Raw genomic sequence first — 19,769 nt, 5'->3', positions numbered from 1 at the left:
AATGAGATGTGTGTTAGGAGGTGCATGGAAATGTGACTGTTTTTTCAAATTTTCAGAGGTAAAATATCAGTCTGTAGAGTTTTTGAAAGGCCTGTTTCCAGGATCCAGTTTGATTGACCTAGGTCCATGTGCAGACCCGTGCACAATGCTCATCACCAAGTGCTGCATTGTACCAGTGCGTGGAGAAGCCCAAGTGGGACAGATATGAGTCAGTGCCTTGTTGGAGCTGAGTGAACTGATAAAATTAGCCATATAAACTGAGACAGAAAAGACAATCACAGTTCATTATAGTCTGCTTTTATTAATAGCATCATCCTTTAAAAATTCTGCATTAAAATACTTCTTACTTTTTTAGTCGATAGCAGGGCTAGGCCAACAGCAAGCTCTTGCTATTGAGGTAGCTGTGCTTTGGCAGCCCTCAGCCTATTCCCTCCCTACTGCCAGCACCGTGGGGCGACCCCACAGCCAGGCCATTTACCTTACAACACAGAGGACCTTCCCCTCTGGTTCAGCTCCCCAAACTGAGTCACTGCCAGCCCAGCCATTGGCACAGGGAGAGCAGGAGGTACGGGTAAGATTGCATATTGCTATGCAGGTCTTTACCAGTGAACCAGGGGACCTGACCAGTGGTTTTATGGAGGCTGAAGCTCTTCTGGAACTTGATCTGTGTCTTGATTAGGCTCTATGATTATCTGCAAGCAAAACTCTCAAGGGGCACGTGTGGCTGGATGAACAGTTGGGTTTGTTTGGCTGACAAAGCTCAGAAGGCACAAGTAGGTGGTTGAGGGTTGGAGAAAGCAGACGGTAGGATTTTTTTCACCTCTGCAGTGGCCAGTTGTGTTGTACTGGAAAATACAGTTTATAATCCCAGGTGCTGAATACAGCTTGTTTCTGGTGGAAGCTGCCACCTTCAGCCGAGAGTTAGAAAGTCTGCTGAGCTTTATGATTGCTTAGCAGCTGCCCAACAATAAACTGTAATGTATTAACATCTTGGCACATTACAGTTTTATTTCATTATAATGGTCCACTCGTACATAGTTCCTTCAGCTAGGGGCTCTACTATGGCAACATAAGTTGTCACCTCTTTTTTTGTTCAGGATACATAGCTCATAGACTTGCCCATTATTTTTCTATAAAATATTTTTCCTAAGCATAGAGGCTGTTGTTGGAAAACAGGGATTTTCAAAATCCTGAAATGTTTTTAAAGGTTTATTTGCTCATCCCTAATGACTTCCTTAGCATTGTTGCAGCCTTTAGAGGTACGGTTTGGCCCAGGCAGTTTTAAGAAGATCATACAAACAAGAGGGAGCTTTTATGCAGTCTCTTTTCCCAGCTCTTTAGTCAAAGTTTCCATTAAAGTCAATAGGCTACTTCCCCCCCCCAGGAGTACAGGGTCACGCCCTGTATCTGCTGGTATAATGCAGGCACCATTGACAAGACAGACTGTTTAATGGGTTCTTCTGAGTCATTATGGTCCATCAAGTCAAAACCCACTTAGGAATTTTAGTCTGAGAATAATTGGCTGGATAGACTATAATAGCTCCTTTGAAATGACTGTCAGGTAAATGTGGGTCTCATTCACAGGCAGTATATCCTCAAGTTGAAAATCTGTATGAAATATTTGATGAGTAAACTTTTATCTCATAGGCTAAAATCCATATCTGATTGATTTTACTGTTTGAGCTATAAAGAAAAGACTAATCCCATTATGGATTCAGAGCCGTCAGCGTATTTTTCTTTAAAGCCAAATTTGGTTTCTTTTGATTTGAAGCACATCTCAAAAATAGTCGCCTTTGACAAGTTTGTACTGTTTTCAGGTGTGTGTTGTTGAGAGAAGCAGCAAATGATTTACCAGCTATTGAAATATTTACCAGCCTAACCATGCAACAGTGCTGTTGCTGTTAACAGTGGGATGGTTTTTGGAAAGCAGCTCAGTTAGACTAACATCTCTGCTAAATGATTGATCCCTGTAGCAGACATACCTGAACTTCTGGATTGAGCTGTAGCTAGACACCTTCATCCAGTACTGTCCCATCACAACGGGTCAGCCCACAGCTGGACAAGGGGTGCAGAACATTTTTAAGTTTCTGTTTTTTCTTACATTCCAATTTAAAGGGTTTTATTTAAAGACCTGCAAAAAATACTGCATTGCATCAGGGCATGAGGAAACACAAGTGGATCTGAGCAGGCCACCTTCTTTATTGAAGCTGATTGAACTGATAAAAGAAGCCACGGGGAAAAAATAAAAAAAAATTAAAAAAAAATAAAACAATTTCATATTTTATTTTAGCCTTTATTATTTAATAATAACATTAACGTTTATTAAGATGACTTTAGGATTTTTTAAAGCAAAATGAACACTCTAACAGTGACCACTGTAATAAGGTCCAGACACCATGATGATCACTCATAGCATTCATAGTTTTAAAACTAAGACTGGTATTTCATGTTTCAGGGCAAAAAATCATTTTCTGTGGAAATTAGAAAGAAATGTTAGAAATGATTCCCTTTTTGTTTACTTATGAGAGAGTTAGTTAGGTTGATTATTGAGTGAGGGGTGGTGAAGGAAAAGTATTTCAGAGACCAGTAAATGTCAAATACTTACATGCTCTGAAGAAAATCCCAAAGTAATTGTCTTACTGTCTATATTCACTTCCTAAGGTGCATTCCAGCTATCTAATTAGAATGGATAGTCTCTTCCCAGTTCTGTGGGAAAAGTTGCCATGTGAGGACTGTTATATTTTAATCTGAATCATATTTTACAGCAATTTAAAAGGTTTTCACTTAACAGCACATCCCTCACACTCTGTATCACTGAAAAGCTAAAACCCAAAAACCTTAAAATATTTGTGGCAGGAGCTACTGGGTAAAGAGTCACGTCCAAGCAGAAGAGTGAAGCATGCTGACGCTTTCATTTTTGCTCCTTATAGTGACACTGTGTGGATGAAACCAGGAGTACACATACAGAGTGATGTTAACAAAGTCATAGTTAAAATAGCAATGCCTGTCAATTGTACCTATCTCTGTTTATTAAACTTGACTAAAAAATGAATTAAAAGAGAGAAATTGCTATTCATACAGAATAATATATATCTTTTTAATACAGTAGAGTTTGGTTTTGAAAATTCCTTTTTTTTTTTTTTTTTGCACATTTTGTTAGGTTTATTACTGGAAATCTGACTAAAATACGTCAAGAGCTGTTAAAATTTGAAACCCTCAAAACTGGCAGCAAATATCTCCTATTCCATGTTGCACACAGCTCAGTAAAGCTGCTAAACTGCTGTGCTGCAGGTTGGGAAAAGAAGGGGCTCCTAGTGAGGTGTTCACTGGTCAGCAGCGTTGAGGAAAGACCGAATAGTTGTGCTGAGAGCAGTTTGCTCACGGGTTTGCCAGAGGAGGTGGGTGAGGACAGACAAGTGGACACATGAGCAGCCCAACTATCACTGCCAGGCACCCTGCAGGTTTGTGCTGGGCATAGGAGGGTCAAAGGAGATATGAGCTGTGTCTGAGCATTCCTCAGCATGTGCAGGCTCTCTGATGTGACCTCTGCAGCTTTTCCTCCTTTTGTGGGCAAATGTAAGCTATTTTGCCTGTCATGTACTCTCAGGAAGCATATAGGCACTTGTTTGCCTCTAACACATTTACCCGCCGTCAAATTAGAGTGAAATCAGCCAGCAGGTTTTTGTTGAGGGAACAACACTCAGACAGACATGGATGCACATACAGTGTAATCAAATAAGCTTTGTTTCCATAGAAAATCGGGCTAAAAACATAGATGCACAATTTGCTGCCCGACCATGCAGAGCAATATATGTCATCAGCTTCTATCTACCCATTGACAGATAAATTAAATGATCTTATTTAATTTGTCAGTTTAGTTGGAGGCATTTAGCAGTGTTCCTGTCCTCCTGTTTTCATCTTTTATTTCTGTAGCCTTGTTCCTGGGGCAGTGTTTCCATTCCTGCTCAATAAGGTCTGCCATCCTGTTCCATCCACATTGTCATTATGCAGCCAAGGTGAAAGCAAAAATACAGGAGGTGCTCAGTAATGCAGCTCCTCACCAGCCAGGGCACTTTCAGGTATGCACTGAACCTAGAAATAAGGCCAGAAATAGGCAGCATCGCATCAGATCTGCTCCTTGAACGCCCAGCCAGCTTGCTGTTCCCATGGATGTATATTCATAGACTTTAGTAAAGCTTTTGACACTGTTTCCCACAGCATTTTCCTGGAGAAACTGGCTGCTCATTGCTTGGACAGGTTTGCTGGATCTAAAAACTGGCTGGGTAGCCAGGCCCAAAGAGTCATGGTGAATGGAGTTAAATCCAGGTGGAGGCTGGTCACCAGTGGTATCCCCCAGGGCTCAGTACTGGGGCCAGTTCTCTTCAATATCTTCAGCAGTGATCTGGACTAAGGGATCGAGTGCCCCATCGGTATGTTCACTGATGACACCAAGTTAGGCACAAGTGTTGATCTGCTTGAGGGCAGGAGGGCTCTGCAGAGGGATCTGGACAGGCTGGACTGATGGGCTGAGGCCAACTGTATGAGGTTCATCAAGGCTAAATACTGGGTCCTGCACCTGGGGCACAACAACCCCATGCAATGCTGCAGGCTGGGGGAAGAGTGGCTGGAAAGCTGCCCGGTGGAAAGGGACCTGGGGATGTTGGTCGATAGCCAGCAGTGTGCCCAGGTGGCCAAGAAAGCCAACATCATCCTGGCTTGTATCAGGAATAGTGTAGCCAGCAGGACCAGGGAGGTGATCGTCCCCCTGTACTCTGCTCTGGTGAGGCCTCACCTTGAGTACTGTGTTCAGTTTTGGGCCCCTCAGTACAAGAAGGACATCAAGGCCCTGGAGCATGTTTGAAGAAGGGCTGTGAAGCTGGTGAAGGGTCTAAGAGAACAAGTCTCATGAGGAGCAGCTGAGGGAGCTGGGGTTGTTTAGTCTGGAGAAAAGGAGGCTCAGGGAAGACCTTATTGCTCTCTACAACTTCAACAAAAGAGGGTGTAGTGGGGTGGGGGACAGTCTCTTCTCCTGAGCAACAAGCGATAGGACAAAAGGAAATAGCCTCAAGTTGCACCAGAGGAGGTTTAGGTTGGATATTAGGAAAAATTTCTCCGCATAAAGGGGTGTGAAGCACTGGAATAGGCTGTCCAGGGAAAAGATTGAGTCACCATCCCTGGAAGTATTCAAAAGATGTGTAGGTGTGGTGCTTAGGGGCATGGTTTATTGGTAGATTTGGCAGTGCTAGGTTAACGGTTGGGCTGGATGATCTTACAGATCTTTTCCAACCTAATTGATTCTATGATTCCTGTCTGCCTGATCTCTCCTCCAACTTATAAACGATCAGCCAGTCTCAGACGCATTTAACAAACTGGGAAATCCATCAAAAGTGTTTACATGAAACAAATTTTGCAAAAATGGTCAGCTGGGTAAAGGAGAGAGATCCTATTCATGCTTTCACTGATGGAAATGCTCCTGAATGCATGCCTTGCTAGGTGGCACATTGGAGGTACTGCATACAGGCTTCATTAGCTGACCCAGCCATGGTACAACTGTAGAGAAGCCTGTGGAGGAGTTGGGACGTGCAGGAGTTGTTCATTGCTGGGCGTTGTGCTCTGTACATCCACTGCTCATCCTCAATGCCTTGAGCATTCTGCCCATTCAAGCCCTTGACAGTGCAGGTGACCATAAAGACCCTGAGATTTACCCAGTGTGATTCAGGAGATGGCTGGTGCGATACGCAGTGGTTCCCCAGTTCAAATTTGGGTGTCTGAGCAGGAACTAGAGAACACTGTGTTAGCTACAGAGGTGGGCTTGTGAGGTGTCAGACCTAGTAATGCCTGACCTGCCTGCTAGGCTCTGGGCTCACACACAAATCACGTTTTGCCCAGGAAAGTATTTTAGGTTTGGGATCAACCATTTTGCACCTTGAATATTGTGTTCAGTTTCGGGCCCCTCACTACAAGACGGATACTGAGTTGCTGGAAGGCATTCAGAGAAGAGCAACAAAGCTGGTGAAGGGACTGGAAAACAAGACTTACGAGGAGTGACTGAGAGAACTGGGGTTGTTTAGTCTGGAGAGGAGGCTGAGGGAAGGCCCCATCACTCTCTACAAGGAGGTTGCAGTGAGGTGGGCTTTGGTCTATTTTCTCAGGTGACAAGTGATAGGACATGAAGAAACAGCCTCAAGTTGTGCTGGGAGTGGGGAGTTACACTGGATATCAGGAAGAATTTCTTCACAGAAAGGGTGGTTAGGCACTGGAACAGGCTGCCCAGGGAAGTGGGAGACGCCATCTCTGGAGGTATTTAAGAGGCATGTGGATGTGACGCTTAGGGACATGGTTTAGTGGTGGACTTGGTTATGTTAGTTGAGGGTTGGACTTGGTGATCTTAAGGGTCTTTTCCAACACAGATGATTCTATGATTCCATTCTAATTTTTGTCACTCAACATTTTGTACAGCTTCATTTAGCTGTGCTCTTTTTCAGTCTTCCTTCTCATAACATTGCAACTTAATATTAAAGGCCTCTACCCTAGGAAATCTTCCTACCACTGAATAATCATGGGAGCACTCCCTAACCATGGATTACACCAAGTAGTGTCTCTCAAAATCATTTTCTGCTCTGCTTTTACTTCAGTAACAGACACAGTAATTTTGGAGTCACAAGGAAGACAAGCTGTTGTGTGTCTAGTAGTCTTTACCAGAAAAAGTAATAATTTCCCCACATACCTGAGTTGCATGTGAAAACAAACAGGTGGCTCAAACTTTCCACAGTTAGCTGAATGCAGCTAGACTTTTTTTTTTTTTTTGAGTTAAAGGGCAGAAATGTAATATTGTGCCTAGCTTAAGGAAAGTTGTTCTATTTGCAGTACTGCAGAAAGAAGAAAAAAATGATAATTGAAGAAAAATTTTGATGATGTGGTTCTCTTAGTAAATTGGGAACAATGACCCTTGAAGGACCATAAAGAAAGTGAATGTCAAGATAATTTATTATTGTTACATTATCTACCTCATTTTTCACTTTGTCTTACTGAGTTGTTATATCCCTTACAAGGTAATACCCCAAACATTAATGAGCACCTTTTTATCTTTCACGGGTGTGAAAAAGCAACAAACAGCTTTGAAAACAGATATTTTCTGTCAAACTTATGTGTGCTTAATTGTTCTGACACCAAAAATGAAGTATTCATTTGATGTAGAACAAGTATTTGATTAGCAAAGTAGACACAGTCTTTAGGATAGATGTAAGCTTGTGAAGCTTCTGGAGACTTCTGTCTGAAGTAGCATGTGCAGTAGCAGCCATCTTAGTTTAGGGAGTCAGCTGGATTAAAAAAAATGGTTGAAGTGGCTAATTGTTTGTTGTTGGCTTGTTTTGTTTTCTTTCGCCCTGTCCTTCAGGAGAGCAAGTTTCTATGCCTGCCGCCTGGACAAGAACTTATATGTAATTGGTGGAAGAAATGAAACTGGCTATTTGTCCAGTGTGGAATGCTATAACCTGGAGACAAATGAATGGCGTTACGTGTCTTCCTTACCACAACCTTTGGCAGCCCATGCAGGAGCCGTTCACAATGGCAAGATATACATTTCAGGCCAGTACCTTATAATTCCTACTATACATTGAATATATATTTAAAACAAAAAAACAACATGGAGCTAAATTCCTGCTGGAGGGCAGTGTCTTTATTTACATTAATTAACAGAGGTACATTTACTTTGCAGGAGGTGTTCATAATGGAGAGTATGTTCCCTGGCTGTACTGCTATGACCCTGTGATGGACGTCTGGGCCCGAAAACAGGACATGAACACAAAGCGAGCAATCCACACTTTGGCTGTAATGAATGATCGACTGTATGCAATTGGAGGAAACCATTTGAAAGGTCACATTTTTAATAGCAAAAAAGCATTTTAGTGTCCCCCGTCTCCTGATAAAGAATATTTTTGTTAGACAGTCATTGTTAAATACATTAAAAACCAGGCAACACAATTTAACAGGACACTTGAGCCAGCAATTTTAAAAACATTTTATGCAAATTATTTTAAAATTATAACAGTACATTAAATATATGAGTAATGAATGCTTTAGATAATAAAAATGGGAGCTTCCATTACTCAAAGGCATGGACAATTTGTCATTACCAAGAATTCAATGAAACAAACAGATTATTCTTTGACCCGAAAGTACCAGCAATATTTTCCTCTGTAAATCATTTTCCAAAATGTGCAGTTAGAGAGAGCTTTATTCAGAGCAATGCACAAAAACAAGCTCCCTATTTAATGAAATATATTAAAAAAAAAAAAAAAAACAGCCATTAAATATTAGGACTAGGCCTTTTAGATCCCTTTTTAGTATTAAGTATAACTTGTTAATTATAATTCTTTTTAAAGGTCTCTTATTTTCATCTTCTGAAAAGGTCTCATATTAAAATAACTACTGCTTAGGCACCTGGTATTTTTGTCTTAATACTTACGTGCTGTTGCTATTCCTGCTAAAGTAAAGAGATTCTGTTTAATCCAGCCAGTTAGGCAACAAGCACAGCTCCTGCTTCTTTGTCCTCTGACAATATTTGACAGGTTATATTCTTTTTTTTTCTTTATATTCATTATATTCTTTTTTTTTAAAAAAAAAAAAAAAAAAGAAAGGCAAAAGAGCCTCACACTCACAACAACAAAAGAGAAAATTGTAATGCAAAAGGAAGAGCGATGTTAACTGCCAGTGATATCATGCCATGTGTCTGAATGAATCTGGCACCCAAATCCTAATGAAACTCTGAAATCTTGTTCTGCCTTTGAAGATCTGAGTGTCCACGGTGCTTATAAAGGACAACATCTCAGATGTCAAGTTGCCCTGTTAAATAGTACTGGGGCATAAACCCTCTCAGCTGGGCTGCTGTGCCTCCATTCCCCACACCCAGTTGTGATGGGTGTTCTGGACTGGACTTCAAACAGAGAAGAGGGTAAAAGCTGCTGACAGCACATCTGCAAATTTTGTAGAGGTTGCAGAGCACCATGGTGTTGGCTTCTTCTCCTACTAAAGTAACAAATTTAACACATCACAGCTCTCTGATAGGTAAAGCACATGCCTCGGTTTGTGTAGGCTTGAATTGCTTCCATCCTGCATTCTCCTTTCTTCACCCAGTTTCACCTAACATCCTCTGGGAAAGAAGGGACTTCTAATAAGCATTGCATTGTTTCCTCTGTAACTGCTGCCCTACATGCCTTTGAAGTGCGTGCTGTTGTGAGAGGTATTTGACATCTAGACTTCTGGAAAGTCTTCTGTTCTCTGGAAGAAGGGCTGTTTGGGAAGCTAGTTCCTTCTGTAACGTGAAGCAAGGACAGGAAATGCAAGTTAAGTGAGCAGAGAGGGGGACTCAAGTGCAGATGAAGTAGTAAATTCTCCACCAGGTGGGAATAGCAGGCCTTTCTGATAGCTCCATGGCCAAACACTCGTTTGTGAAGCTGGATCTGTATGCCAGTGTCAGCAGTGCATTTGCTGCAACACAACTAGTCATGTGTACACTGCAGTTTATTACAGAGCTCGTTGACAGATTCTGGGCGTGCAGCAGTGGCCTCTCTATGGCCCCTTGAAAACTTTCCAGCAACGAAAAATTATTTCATCACAGCTATTCATTCCCATCATAAATAATACTCTTACAAGCAGCTTCATTTCAAAGTACCAATATCACCAAATGCCCTTTTGCAGAAAATCAAACTTCTCTTTTCCATTTTGACCTTAACGAAGAAGACACTAATGTCAAGTAAAGCATCTGAGCAGATTAAGAAAGCCATAATCTTCTTGCAGTGCTCTGATAATGAAGGTAGTTTGAGATACAGAAATGTCTAAATACTTGAGCAGGAACTAGGACTCGCAGTTCTGTGTCTGTATCGAGCTCACTTATTTGTTACTGAGTGTCACAATTTGAGGGACTCGAGACGTATCTGCCCGTTGGCAATTACAAAGCAGCTGTTGCTTGGAGCCATTTTCTCTCTCAGATGGGGAATATTGTCACCACTGTTCTTTTGATTACATTTCTGTTGCCATAAGGATGTTGTCACATCACAGTTGCGTGCTTAGGGTACACCTTAAAACAGCTTGAAAACTGAGATTGGTCTTGAACATCACATACGTCATGCTAAGCACCGTGTCCCTCTGGAACCAAGTGGCACCAGCTGTCTAAACTCCACCTCGACTTGGGAGACATTGATTTCTGAATGAGATTTAATCTGTTGATTTTTGAATAGATGAGATCTGCTGACCTTTGAGAAAGACTGCCAGGACAGCCTGTTCCTAAATGTTCAAACTCGTATGAGCACTGATATATGAGGAATGTAGCTTGAACCTGCTTTCTTCATTGTTAGGGTATTACTGACTGTTACTGTCTGATCTGTTCAACTTTTATATGGACTTGTATTTGTGATTCGTAGAGGACTGTAGAACTAATGGTAAAAACTTTTAATAGATTTATTTGAACTGAAATAATGGGATATTAACATTACAGAAGATGGCGTATACAGTAATATTTTCTAGAAGAAACTTTAACAATGGTGTTATAATTGTAATAATGTAATTTTTACTGTAAGTTAATAAATTTAACTGTAAAACAAATCATGAAATATCATGAAATGGTATGCCATAATGCACGTTCTCCTTTCTCAATGCCATTAACCAGGTTTCTCTCATCTCGACGTAATGCTGGTGGAATGCTACGATCCAAAAGGCGACCAGTGGAATATCCTCCAGACTCCTATTTTGGAGGGTCGCAGTGGCCCTGGCTGCGCAGTCCTTGATGACAGTATTTACCTTGTAGGAGGCTACAGCTGGAGTATGGTGCGTACCTGCTCTCTGCAGTGACCCTTCCATTCCTTCTGAGCTCTTGCAGCCACTGTGTACATTACTCAGATGGGACAGAGGATGAAGTAGTAAGGGATGAAGTAGATGTAGGGGCAGGCTTTGGTTTGGTTTTCAACTTGTGGAGAACACGTAGTATTTTTTTTACCTTTGTGCTTTTCTATTTAGATGAATTATTATCAGATTGTACTCACCGTTAAGGGGTAATATATAAATTAGATGCAATTTGGCAGAAGTGATTGATGGTACTGTATGCCCATAGCTTTGCTTATCAGGCGCTTTGTAAAGGAGCCTGATTTGCAGAGGCTGGGTGCTCTACCCATACAAAAATCAAACCTCTTTAAGGGCTGTTAAATCAGGGCCCAAAGCCAGGGGTTACTTGTGAAAAGAAGTGGCTTTTCATCTTCAGTGCTGATGGGTGACTTGGGCTTCACTTTGGCCAATTTTAACATGACTTATTTTATTTTTGTTACAGGGGGCCTACAAATCTTCCACTATTTGCTATAGTCCTGAGAAAGGGACTTGGACAGAACTAGAAGGAGATGTTGCTGAGCCACTTGCAGGTCCTGCTTGTTCAACTGTCATACTGCCAGCCTGCGTACCGTACAACAAGTGATAGTCAAGTAGCACTGACATGAACACTGATTGCATTTGGGAAAATAATGACGGGTGACGTAAATATTTTATTAGAACAGGATTCCTGTTAACACAAAGCTACCATAATTGACCCCTTATCCCATACTTATGCTTTAGGAGCAAAGTAAAAGAGAACAAAAACGAAGTGTTGTCCCATCTCAGATAGATGCCGGTGTCTTATGAAGCAAGTAGCTAAAACACACCGAATATTACATGCTGACAGACTGCCATTTCAGACTGATTTTAACTTTTTCCTGCTGCAGAAAGATTCCTCACATCAAATTTAACTTCAGAAAAATGAAGGCTACCTGTTCAAACACAGCCTGAAGAGACAAGATCAGTATTGTGCATTGTATCTACCTGCATGTGATCTGTGTTGAAGTCATGAGGATGTTGTTGTCATGAATGCTTCAGAATTCAGATAGTGAAAAGCTCACTCTGCGTTGCAGAATTGTCTCCTCCTCTGTAATCCTAACCTACAGCTACTTCACATGCTCTGCAAGCAACCCAGGATCAGAAGATTATAAAAGGTAAAGAAATACCGTTCAGTTTTTGCACAGCTTGGCATCTAATACACTCTGCCTTCAAAGTCCCCCACATGTAAGTGTAGCAAAGAGTGGACTACAAAGAAATCCGTGTTTTACAGAGCACTTCTTGCAATAGCAGTTTAGGGATTAGGATCAAATTCTTCTAGTCACACTTGTGTAACGTCAGAGTAGTTTCACCAAAATTTGGTCCTACACCGTAAATTCTGGGTTCCTACAGTAAGTTGTTTCTATGACGACTTAATGAAGCACCAGAACCCTTCCTTACTTTTCACTCACCTGTTAGGTAGAGGCATATGTGCTAGTTGCTTCCAAAGACAAGAAGGCTGCACTTAACTGTAAATCTATTACTTTGGACTCTTAAATGATTGCACACAATTTTGGAGAGACACTGTTAAGTAGTTAAAGTACTCCTGTGTGATTGATCTTAAAAAGTAGTGTGAAAGATTTTTAATACTGATCCAAAGTAATATGAGGCTAGACTTTCCACTGCCTTACAGCTTGTGTAATTATTTACACAATGCAAAGTGAGTTCAGAATGCTACCACGTGGGTCCGGTTGCGTTTAGGATTCGCTTTATGAACTCGTAGTTGCTTGCACAAATCAGGCTGTCCATGTTTTAAGCTTACGTCTTTCTGTGCTGGCACTGCAGAAGCAGTGACAAAATCTGAAGCCTGATTCATCACCACCTTGTATTTAACATAGTCATCTACACTCCAGCAAAGTATATGCAGAATTCTTCTATTGTGGTTTACTTGTGCTGCATTCATTACCCTCAGGATCATCTTTTTTGCTGGAGTCATTGCTCCATTGAAGCCAATGAGCTTCAGTGTACTTCTGGCTTATGTCAGCTAAGAGTCAGGCCTTTAATTTGCTTAGTTGTAACTGGCTGCACCAGATAAAAGGCACAGCAGAATCAGATCCTGCATTTTCAAGCTTGCGCATATCTTTTATGATAGGACTTAATGCTAGTGCATTAAGCAAGGAGCAGAAGACTGCTGGAGGTTGGTTTCTACTGCAGAGGCAATAGATGGGAGGAAGAATTCATTATTTGCTTTGCAAAATAGAAAGAGGACGAATGTACTCAAAATTACACTATATATTGAAGCTTGAGAGCAATATAAATAATGGAGAGCAAATACCATGGGACTGTTTCTCCCTGGCATCAGTCCAATTTTATTGCAGTACAACTCCTGTGCTTGCAGCAGAATTACACAGTTATAAAATCGGAGTAATGCAGTAAAGACTGATACCATACAAATGCAATAAACCAATTGATGGGGTAGCTGCACGCGTGGAAAAAAATTGTTTTAAAAAAAAATAATCATCTGAAGATGCTAATATTTGAATGTGTCGTTGGGGAGTTTTCCAGTGAGCATCACTAAGGAACTCATAAAGGTGGAGTGTATATCCTGAAATCTCAATCCATTTCTACTATATAGTGCAATCTTAGTTGGTTTTGTATTTATTTATATTGTTCAGATCCAAGGGATCCCTTGTAAAATATATTTGGTGCAATCATGACTTTTTTTTTCCTGTTGAAAGTATATAAATATAAATATATATAAAAAGGAAACTGTTAAGATACTAAATGAGGAAACTTCGACTGACATTTAAGATCAGGATAAGGTCTGCCATTGAACACTGACTGTCACTCGTCTCTACTAAAACGTACCATTTTTAAAGGATATTTGTTGTCCTTTTAAGTGGTTCTTTTTTTTACCAAGATAATTTAAAGATTTATGAGAACTGTATGTAAATCTTTCTATCTTTCAGGAAGGCATGACCAAGGAAAGTGCAAACTGAATAAGTCACACAAAGAATGTAAATTTTGTACAGTATTAGGCTGTGTAAATGAAGCTTGCTCGTAGGGGGAAAACTTTAAATAAAACTTTATGTACTAATTCAACTGTCTGCCATATTCCTACTTATAAAGTGTATGTATAAATAATATCTACATTAAATTCTTTGGAACTTTTTTTATCATGTAGACGTGTAAACTTCCTTTGTTCTGTGGCCGTACATAACAGCCTCGTTGTGCTCCAGGTGTCACTACTCCGTGCTTGTCGATGCAGGGGCGCACTGACGATGTAGTGGAGCAGCATCCTCCCCTGAGCGCGGGCAGGGGCGGACCTCGGGGCTGCAGGTGTTGCTGTGCACCTGTGGAAAGCGCCACTTGCACTGCTCTGCCCGCGGAAAGGACGCTGCCTGGTCGAACGCAGTCATACTTTTGGGGGGGATAATGCTAGTCATGGTGGAGAAGGCAAAGGTAAAGGCATTTAGCAGCAAGTGGAACATTATCAGCTGTGCTGTATGCATGTATCTTTGCCATGGACTGTGGCCTTCCTGTGCAAACCAAGCAGGTACACTGAGCAAACACAAAGGCAGTCCTGACCCCCTTGCTTGTAGCAGGTAAGATGTGCTGGGGCATGGCTGGGGGCATAACAAAGGAGTTTGAAGTGTCTGCACGGAAGAGAGGGGATCAGTCCTGTTCGGATCTCTTACAGGGAAGGGAGGGGCAAGCCAGCAGCAGCTACAGTAAGGCAGCACAGCGAATGGGCCTTTCTTTAATTAATTTAAGAAGGAAAAAAGATCAATGCTTATGTTTTAAAGTAATGTGGGAAAAAAATGAAAGGAAGAAGGTAGAACCACCAGGCAGAGATATAATTTAGAAAGGGAGGGAATGAGGTGAGAAAGAAGAGGTCAGAATGAAAGTTAGAAAATGAGTGTGGAAGAGGAGAAGTGGGAAGTTCTTGTGGAGTGCCCTGAGTCTGTGGTGCCCAGGGTGAGATGAGCACCCAGCTAAAGCCAGCATCTGTGGCAAGGCAGGAGAGCTCCCTCTGGCAGTAAGACACAAGAAGAGCAGATGTGTCTCAAGTCCGGGTCTCAGCCGGGCTGGAGAGGAACATCTTTTCTATTTCTGGTTCATAGCTGAGAGTCTTCTCTGGGAGTTAAACACCTGGGTTGCTCCTCTTGTGCTCCTCCTGCTCTGTCGCTACTTTTGCCAAGCGTTAATCTTCTCCTCTTCCTCCTCAGCACAGCAAACTTGCCTAAGTACTTTTGTGGAGCTGGGTTTTTCTAAACCATAAACTAGTGAATGGAGCTGTCTCCCTGTGCCCGGCTCTGAGCGCTGCTCCCATCCACAGCCCAAGAAGCGTCAGAAGGTCAGGTTGCTGCTGACTCGAAATCCATGCACCTACCCTTAAGGAGGGCAGAGATTCAGAAATATGCCTTTCAGTGCTGATAGCATTGTCTTCAAAGGCACTGTGCCCCCCACCTCCCAAAAGCTGGCATTGCTTTCCTTCACGTTTGTCCTCCTTCATGCTTTTAATACAATGATATATTATGTTAAACTGCATTTGGGAGGCAATAATGAGAAAAATCCATGCCAAACCTCATTATATGTACCTCTTTATATTATATTGTAATCACTCACCAATAGAATACCACAGTTGCCTTGTTTCTAAGGCACAGACAGTGTTTCAGCTTCCTATTTACACTGAGCTTTCCAGGTACAGACAAAGGAGGCAGAAATCACAAAGAGGTGACTGCTGAAGACAGCAAGATGGTAATTTTCATGAACTCCTGAGCAGTGTGAGACACTCGTCCTCATTTCTGTCGGCAGTGCAGCAGCAGGAAAGCGTCAGCGTTCCAGTCCCACACATTCAGACTGGGGAAGGAGCGATGGCAGCACTGGAGGTCAGAGTGGTTAGCGGGAAGGGAAAGTACACTAATGAATTCTGGAGGGGTTGTAATGCCATAAAAGATTCAGTTAATCTGCAGCATAGATGTTGATCAGCGAAACTGAACCTAACTCTCTGAACCTTGTCAGATGTATTCTGTGCATGTCACTGTTCCACACCAATTACAGATTTTAGAAGATGCTCTCATGCAAAACTATATGCCCTAATATATAAGCCAGCTCAGATGTAACTAAAATTAAAATCTGACTGTGGCAAATCTCTGTGATCCTGATATATGAAAATCCAAATAAATGATTTGTTCCCAGAAATGAAAAATAACTTCAGCAGGAAATTTCAAAATTACTTATGCAGGATTAATCCAGTTCAATGAATGCATCTTGCGCTGATTAATAAAGCATCCCTGAATTGCAAAGTAAAACGAGAGGAGACTTCTGGTGCTGATATATTTGTGTATTTCTGAAGCTAGAGAGAAATGTGCAGTTACAAGGGATGTGGTCAACCAGTGTAAACAGAAATTGAATACAAATAGTGATTTTCTAATTGTCTGTTTTCTCCCTGCAGCAGAGAAGTACCTTTGTGTCATTGATCCCTTCCTGAAGAACACAGGTACTGCGTTACCTGCTACGATATTGAACGAGAACAGGGCATCTAACATGATTCTACAATGACTCCAATTAGCATCCAACTGACATCTGCAGTTTTACTGAGCAAAGAAAAGCAAAACTTGAGCTATTTTCTACTGAATTTCTTGCCGGAGTGTGGTCGCTCTGGTCAGAGTCTTGGTCAGGTAGCATTTGCTTCTGTGATCTGTTGCATTTGAATTTAATTGTCCTTACAAGTGAACAGATACAGGGAACCCATTTAGAAAGTAAAAACAATGGAAGGAGATTTAAACAAAGGTAGAATTTTCCCAAATTTTTATTTTCCTATAGCATCCATACACACATACACACAGAGAAAATCAGTTGGATTTATTTAAAGTGGCATCATCACTTAATCCAAAAAAATATTCTTCCGTTTGGAAAACTCTTCAATCATTGCCGTGTTTTCAAAAGGAATATTTATTAATGGTTGAGGTAAGATGTACTTTGTAAAATACCTTCAAAATCCTTATGGTTTCGTCTTTAACAAATGGTCCCTCATAGCACCCTTAAACGTCTTTGAGAAAACTGCACTGGAAGAATCATGTTTGTAAAGCTGGCTTTGTATCTCAGGCTCTCCTGTGGTATTTTACGATTCTTTGCAAGCTGCTTTCCATTTTTGTGTGCATTTGTGCAAAACAACTCAGTTTAAAAAAAGAAAAAAAAAAAAAAAGAAAAAAGAAAAAAGAAAAAAGAAAAAAAAAAAAGAAAAAAAAAAAAAAACTTTGGCTGATTAAGAATATTGAATGGAGTATGTCTAGTTTAAGCACATTTCACTGTGAATAGGAAATACCTAAACTGGTACTCACTGTCCATGGCATAAACAGTAACAAAAGATCATTTGCTTCCTGTGCATTTAGGGGTCTGTAGGTCTGGAGAGAGGTGTATAAATGTACACCTACAAATGTCAAATTCATAGGCCGTAGTCAGGACTGCTGTCGTTAGTACTGTGCCACTGCTTTTGCTAAAGCTGTAAACTTGGTAGCAGCACTGCAACTTGGATCTTTTTCTTTAAAAATCACCTCCTTAACTGCAGAGATCCCATTAGTCACAGCAGGGAGCATAACCAGAAGGAGGACGGCTGTAACTATAGCGAGGGGGCACATTAAGCTGTAGGTCAGAATCACGACTGAGTGATTACCTTCAGGCTGGAAGTAAATCTTCGGACTTGCCGGAGCAATGGGGAAAGGAGCGGCTGGGGCTCACCGAGGTCTCCCCATGCCACGGCGGGGTCGGCGACACCCAGAGCAGCCCCGGCAGACGTTTGCTGACTCGCCAGCCTCTGTAGCGATGTGTGACAGGATGCAGGCAGCGTCATCGTTAGAAAATGCTTCCTAATGTCTGGCTTTAATGTCTCATTAGTTTAAAGAGATGATTCCAGGAAAACACTAAAAGAGAAGACAAGTATTTTCAAAAAAAATCAAGCTCACAATTAAATCATCTAAAACTTGCACAAATGGCACAACTTTCAAAGCTACTTTATCTCAGTGGATGAGGAAAGACATTCCAACTCTTTGCAGCAGCTTTTTTTGCAAACCTGAGGACTACCAGACCTTGCTTTTCTCTAGACTTTCCTTTTCTCTGCGATTCAGTCTCTGCTCCCCGATTATGAATTTTACATCTGCAAGTAGTCTGATTTTTCCCTTTTTAGATGATCTCCAGCTGGCCCACACCTTCAGCTCCGCTTTGGCCAGAAGGTTTCTGTCTAACCGCCAGTGCAGAGCTGCGATGGGTTGCAGCCTTGCAGTGAGGTCTTTCTTGCCTTCAGCAGTGAGCCTCCCTGTAACTCGCCCAGGTCAGGGCTGATCAGATGGTTATCGTGGCACTGAAGAACATCCCCTTCTTAACAGCACCTCTGCTGGAGATGAGGGTGAAAGCCATCATCTGGCTGTGCAGGATTCAGGAACAGAGTCCAGCATGATAAGGTTAATGTATGGTGTTTACGTACAGGGCTGCACAAAGATTAATTCACCTGCTGCAGGGAAGTGTGGCACTTCCATCACTGGCTGGGCACTTAGCAAAAAATACCAGCACTTAGCAAAAAATACTGCTGTCTTTTGAGCTCTTCTGCTTCTTTTAGTGGAAAAAAATATGAAAAACATTTGTGAAGAAGTATGTCTGGCACACCACCACCTCTTGTGAAATACTCTCCAAGGATTCACTTTTGCCATGATATATTCCTCATCTGTTTCAAGAGCTTCTGAGCACTGTCAATGCTGAAATGAAAAGACAGAAAGTTTTCCCAACAGCGGTCTACTTTGGCAAGCACAAAGCTGCCATTCTCTGGGTTCCTTCTTTTTATTTTTAGGTTGGGTCTTGAGTGAGAACAAGTCTTGTAGCTGTATGGATTTATGCTTCTGATCACAAAAATACCAGTTGTTCTGCTTGTTCTGTGAAAAACATCACTGGGCATCAACCTCAGTTGATCAACATATGGTTGTTTATTCTGATAGCATTTACCATTTCTGTGTCCATCCCAAATTAATCTCATCAAATGTAAACTATTGCTGTTTGAAGGAAACAGTGTCTGGTGCCAGCAGAGCCTCTCACATATCCCTGCCAATGCTTGCATTGCTCTCCTTTCCCTTCCCACGGTCCAGCAGGAAAAGGCAGCTGTCCTTCTCCAAGGGATGGCTTTATTTCAGATAAAGCAAAGCCCGGCCCTGCCCTTCCTTCTTGCAGTCAGCTACAGAGCTCAATACAAGCTGGGTGCATTTGTACATGTACACCTACATGTACTTGTAGTTGCTGAGTTACTGTACTAGAGAAAAAAAGGAGTTATATCTAACCAAAATGCTAAACCATATTTATTCTTAATTGCATCTCTTTTTTTTTTTTCCTGTTTTCCTTTCTATGTTCATCCCTTGTTGTACCGTGTGTGAACTTCTCAACCTGCCAGTAGCAAGACCAGATACATCTGCCTCAGTGCATGTTTCGTGTTGGCAAATACCATGCACCATCCCTGTAGTTCAGAGTATAACAAAAGACTTTTATCACAGCCCTTAGCGATACTGGCTGTGGTTACAGACTCTTTGCATTCAGGGTTGCAGCACTTCCCATCCTCTTACAGTGGATAATAACAACAAAAGGTTGTAGCGAATCGTGTATCAGACTCCATGTCTAGTCCAGCCCGAAATGTTGAAGTCTCAGATGTGTACATCCCAGTCGCTGTGACCCTTACGTTCCTGTGCTAGCATGTAAGGCAGGCAGGTACCGCCCAGCTTCCCTCTCCCCTCCCTCCTCCACTCCCTGGAAAAATGTGGCTCATCCCAGTGCCCCACGTGGTGTGACCCCTGCTCGAGGTGTTCCCTGGGCCAGGGGACAGGTACTGACAGCTACAGAGAGGACTCAGAAAATCATGTTTTAGATCTGGAAGAACACTTGAGAGATGAGAAAAA

General features: G+C 41.7%; 1 protein-coding gene across 2 annotated transcripts in view; it reads left to right on the top strand.

Moving 5' to 3' along the window:
- The window catches only part of KLHL14 (kelch like family member 14), a 64,784-nt gene extending 50,768 nt beyond the window's left edge, over positions 1–14,016 (top strand). For both annotated transcript variants that reach the window (XM_048049372.2, XM_048049371.2), the window contains exons 6-9: positions 7,397–7,587; positions 7,718–7,876; positions 10,667–10,824; positions 11,321–14,016. In XM_048049372.2, coding sequence (XP_047905329.2) covers positions 7,397–7,587; positions 7,718–7,876; positions 10,667–10,824; positions 11,321–11,461 — 649 coding nt within the window. In that variant the 3' untranslated portion in view covers positions 11,462–14,016. The remainder of the gene's footprint in view (positions 1–7,396; positions 7,588–7,717; positions 7,877–10,666; positions 10,825–11,320) is intronic.
- The last annotated feature ends 5,753 nt before the right edge of the window (positions 14,017–19,769 follow it).

The sequence above is a fragment of the Anser cygnoides genome, chromosome 2 (genome assembly GCF_040182565.1).
Source record: "Anser cygnoides isolate HZ-2024a breed goose chromosome 2, Taihu_goose_T2T_genome, whole genome shotgun sequence".
Taxonomy (NCBI): Eukaryota; Metazoa; Chordata; class Aves; order Anseriformes; family Anatidae; genus Anser; species Anser cygnoides.
This window is presented reverse-complemented; position numbering and strand designations above follow the sequence as displayed.